Raw genomic sequence first — 4,676 nt, forward strand, 5'->3', positions numbered from 1 at the left:
ACGTCATGGCTGTCGCCGGCCAACGAGTTGGTGTTTTTTCAATGTATGCTTCAGACACGGGTCACGACGAGGCGTCCCAATAGCGAGCCCTAGAGGACGCAGTTTGAAGTTCCCATGAAAGGGAACATCTCAGGTTACTTATGTAACCATGGTTCCCTGAGTAGTGAACGAGACATTGCGTCCTCTAGGTTTCTTGCCACGCTTCGGACGCAAGCTTCAGACGAAGAAGTGGATGATGTGTTCTCCCGGTGCCTATTTATACTATAGTCGCACCGGGGAACCATGGTTACATAAGTAACCTGAGACGTTTCCTACCACTCTTTATATTTGGAAGAATTTACATTTGTATATTCTGTAATCAATTAGTGTAAAAACAAATTTATATTTTTGATTTTGGTAGATCAGCTTCTTCCACTGCAACCACATCATCAGTTAAGCTCCTCCCACAACAAACACATCATCAATGAAGCTCCTCCCACTGCAATCACATCATCAATGAAGCTCCACCCACAACAATCACATCATCAGTGAAGCTCCTCCCACAACAACTACATAATCAGTGAGGCTCCTCCCACAACAAAAACATCATCAGTGAAGCTCCTCCCACAACAACTACATAATCAGTGAGGCTCCTCCCACAACAAAAACATCATCAGTGAAGCTCCTCCCACTGCATTCACATCATCAATGAAGCTCCACCCACAGTAATTCACCAATAAATGCTGGAATATTGCCATCAGTTTGCAAGTGAAAACGATCATCGAATCATCATACGCAGTGTCTCGTTCCCTACTCAGGGAACCATGGTTACATAAGTAACCTGAGACGTTTCCTACCACTCTTTATATTTGGAAGAATTTACATTTGTATATTCTGTAATCAATTAGTGTAAAAACAAATTTATATTTTTGATTTTGGTAGATCAGCTTCTTCCACTGCAACCACATCATCAGTGAAGCTCCTCCCACAACAACTACATAATCAGTGAGGCTCCTCCCACAACAAAAACATCATCAGTGAAGCTCCTCCCACTGCATTCACATCATCAATGAAGCTCCACCCACAGTAATTCACCAATAAATGCTGGAATATTGCCATCAGTTTGCAAGTGAAAACGATCATCGAATCATCAGGAAGAGCTTAAATCTGCAAAGACTGAGTTTATTAAAGAGGACAGAGAGAAGATGAGAGATCCAGAACCCTGCAGAATCAAACACACTGAAGATACTGAAGAACAAACAGGTTGGTGTTTATTCTTCATTCATGTTATAAAGATTCAAGCACTTCATCAGGGTCCGTATGTATAAAACTTCTCAGAAATGCTCTTAAAGGGTTCAAATGGAAATTTTGTCATTAATCACTTACCCCCATGTCGTTCCAAACCCGTGAAAGCTTTGTTCGTCCTCGAAACACAATTTAAGATATTTTAGATGAAAACTGTGAGGCTTGTGACTGTCCGATTGACTGCCAAGTAAATTACACTGTCAAGGACCAGAAAAGTATGAAATAAATGATCAGAATAGTCCATCTGCCGTCAGTGGTTCAATCTGAATCTTATGAAGCGACGAGAATACTTTTTGTACGCAAAGAAAATAAAAATAATGACTATATTCAATAATTCGTCTATTCTGTGTCTTCGCGTCACCGTAGCGCCATTTTGGAGAATATCCGCAGGACGCACTACGTACACTCTTCTGTGTCAGCCGTGCTACAAGGATACGTTTTCTATGTATGTTTACGCTTTGGTTTGAACAAAAACAGTGCATCCTCGTGGCGAGGCTGACACAGTCTTAGCCAAAATCACACAGTATGGACCACAAAACCTGTCTTAAGTAGCACATCTAGTTTCTGCTATTACATTAGTGCTGACATCTTTCATTTCAGGCCTCATAGAAGAGAATGAGGAGAGTGAAGAACTGAGTGAAGAGGAGGAGGAACATTATGACAAACCTGGAGAAAAACCTTTGAGTCACTCAAAGACTAAAAAGACATTTTTAAAGAAAAGAAGAGACAAGAAATCTGTCACCTGCACTCAGTGTGGAAAGAGTTTGACAACCAAACGTATTCTTGAGTTTCACATGAGAGTTCACACTGGAGAGAAACCGTTCACCTGTGATCAGTGCGGGAAGAGCTTCTCACAGAAAGGACACCTTAAGAGTCACATGAGGATCCACACTGGAGAGAAACCATTCAAATGTCATGAATGTGGAAAGAGATTTTTTTGTAAATCCCATCTTGAATGTCACGTGAGAGTTCATACTGGAGAGAAGCCGTTCACATGTGATCAGTGTGGGAACAGTTTCCCAAATAAACAAAATCTGGAGCTTCACATGAGGATCCACACCGGAGAGAAACCGTTCATGTGCAATCAGTGTGAAAAGAGATTCTCAAACAAACAATGTCTTGAGCTTCACGTGAGAGTTCATACTGGAGAGAAGCCATTCACATGTGATCAGTGCGGGAAGAGCTTCACACAGAAAGCACATCTTAGGGGGCACATGAGGATCCACACTGGAGAGAAACCGTATACCTGTGATCAGTGGAAAGAGTTTCCCGCAATCAGCACATCTTAAAGGACACATGAAAATCCACTCAGGAGAAAAGCCATATGCGTCTGAACAGTGCAGAAAATGTTTCTTAAACAAACAATATCTTCACATGAGGATCCACACCAGAGAGAAGCCGCACGCTTGTCTTCATTGCGGCAAAACATTTCTTACTGCATCACAATTGTGACACACCTGACAATTCATACGAAGGAGAAGCCACATTCATGTTCTGTGTGTGGAAAGAGTTTTTCACTGCTGTATAGTTTAAAAGTACATCAGAAAATACATACTGGTGTAAAAGCTTATATGTGCTTTGAGTGCGGGAAAACTTTTACATTTGCGAGCTGTTTAAAACTGCATGAGATGATTCACACTGGAGAAAAACCTTACAAGTGTTCACAATGTGACAAGAGATTCAGTCGGTCAACAAGTTGCAAAAAACACGAGAGGATCCACAGCAGGGAGAAGCTGCACGCGTGTGATCAGTGCAGAAACAGTTTAGCTTTTAAAAGTCACCTGAAGACACTCATTAAGATCCATGCAGTGGAGAAACCAGACCACTGCAGTCTGAAATCACACTAAGAAGTGACGTGACATGTGGCCAAATATGGTGACCCACACTTGGAATTAGTGCTCTGCATTTAACCCATCCAAAGTGCACACACACAGCAGTGAACACACACAGTGAACACACCCGGAGCGGTGGGCAGCCGAGTCTGACTCTCTAACCATTAGGCCACGACTTCCCCAGATACAATGAAAGGATGCCTATCATATTTCAAAATGTTGCACTCAACATATTTTAGTCTGGCATTATAGTTTGGGAAAAGTTCAACAAGTGAATATGTACAAGTTTATGTCACAGTAACACTAATAAAATAAAAACTAAATGACTTATCAGAGTAAGATCATCTGCTGGATTAAACCGCGTAGGCATCACAACTCAAGGCTTGTTCCTCACAGCACGTCTTCTTCCAAAAACGATGAACTTGAATTTCTACAGAGGTGACGTGAGCCTTTACATGTTCGCGCGTCTCAAGCCTGGTTTCGCGTGGATGACTATCTTATAGCGTGCGATACATGTGGGCATGATCACATTATAGCTGAGCTCAGACGGGAAAGACTGTACCTCGCGTTGGATTCATATGGATTCTTTTATCAGAGAATATTTGTTTTCGACATGACTTACTTCATTTAATAATAGACACTTCAAGCTTTCCAGATATAGGCTTACTTGTATTTCTCATGTCATTTTCGTTCATTCGACTCATTTCAGGAAGATATTCACAGAGACTGAGAATGCAGAAACGCACCCTATTTGTTTTATTTTACAAAACAAAACAAAAAAAGTTTTGTTGATATTGGGAGTGAATCAGGGGTATACAAATAGGCCTACTTATGTATTATCTTTTCAGTCAATATTAAATTAATGAAAGAACTATGAGTTTCTCTTAGTAGTGTATTTTTTAGGTTTGATAACTTGAAAAGTAAAGTAAACATGAAAGTAACTTGAAAGTAAAGTCATTAGTAATCTGTATAGTAGAGATTATCTATAAAGTAGCTATATTATCACCAAAGATTGGATTCAATCTTTTTGTCAACTTATTTTCTTTCATTTAGGACTGGTTTTGTATTTATATTGCTTCTAATTAATCGTAGGCCTCATTTATCTGAGAGTAGGCACCTCATTTTTTGAGTGAAAAAAGCATTATTTATGAATAATTTTCACAATATTAAATAAAAACTGAAGAAAATTTGCACTGTTTATCACAATAGTGTGCTTTAATGCTTAATCAGGGAGTTTGTTTTGAAAGGCTTTTATTTTGTACAAAATGGCACAAAGTCACACTTGTGGTGTTCCCGGTCAAAAATGACCCGGCCTCAAAAAAATGCATATAAATCACTCATTAAGCGATATTATCACCAAATATTGGATTCAATCTTTTTGTCAACTTGGGACAAAAAGATGAATGGGAAAGATCACAAAAAAGTGCTGTTCCCTGTCAAATCTGAACATTGTGGCATACGAGAAAGAATACATTAAAGGGTTACTTCACCCAAAAATGAAAATTCTGTCATTAATTACTCACCCTCATGTCGTTCCAAATCCGTAAGACCTCCGTTCAT

The 4,676-nt window shown here is 39.7% G+C and overlaps 1 protein-coding gene across 1 annotated transcript; it reads left to right on the forward strand.

Moving 5' to 3' along the window:
* Positions 1-1,369: 1,369 nt before the first annotated feature.
* Positions 1,370-3,031, forward strand: LOC107704676 (gastrula zinc finger protein XlCGF49.1-like). The gene is made up of 4 exons (XM_016507665.1): positions 1,370-1,385; positions 1,885-2,526; positions 2,770-2,819; positions 2,969-3,031. Exons 1-4 carry the CDS (start codon positions 1,370-1,372, stop codon positions 3,029-3,031), a joined length of 771 nt encoding a protein of 256 aa, XP_016363151.1.
* The last annotated feature ends 1,645 nt before the right edge of the window (positions 3,032-4,676 follow it).

This window comes from Sinocyclocheilus anshuiensis, unplaced genomic scaffold (assembly GCF_001515605.1).
Source record: "Sinocyclocheilus anshuiensis isolate Anshui unplaced genomic scaffold, SAMN03320099.WGS_v1.1 scaffold3941, whole genome shotgun sequence".
NCBI classification, from domain to species: Eukaryota; Metazoa; Chordata; class Actinopteri; order Cypriniformes; family Cyprinidae; genus Sinocyclocheilus; species Sinocyclocheilus anshuiensis.

Bases quoted from the DNA above. Each gene is read 5' to 3' on its own strand.
- LOC107704676 (XM_016507665.1), top strand. The intron at 2,527-2,769 runs ATACCTGTGATC...AGGAGAAGCCAC, and splicing joins CCACACTGGAGAGAAACCGT to ATTCATGTTCTGTGTGTGGA. The intron at 2,820-2,968 runs GTACATCAGAAA...CAAGAGATTCAG, and splicing joins CACTGCTGTATAGTTTAAAA to TCGGTCAACAAGTTGCAAAA.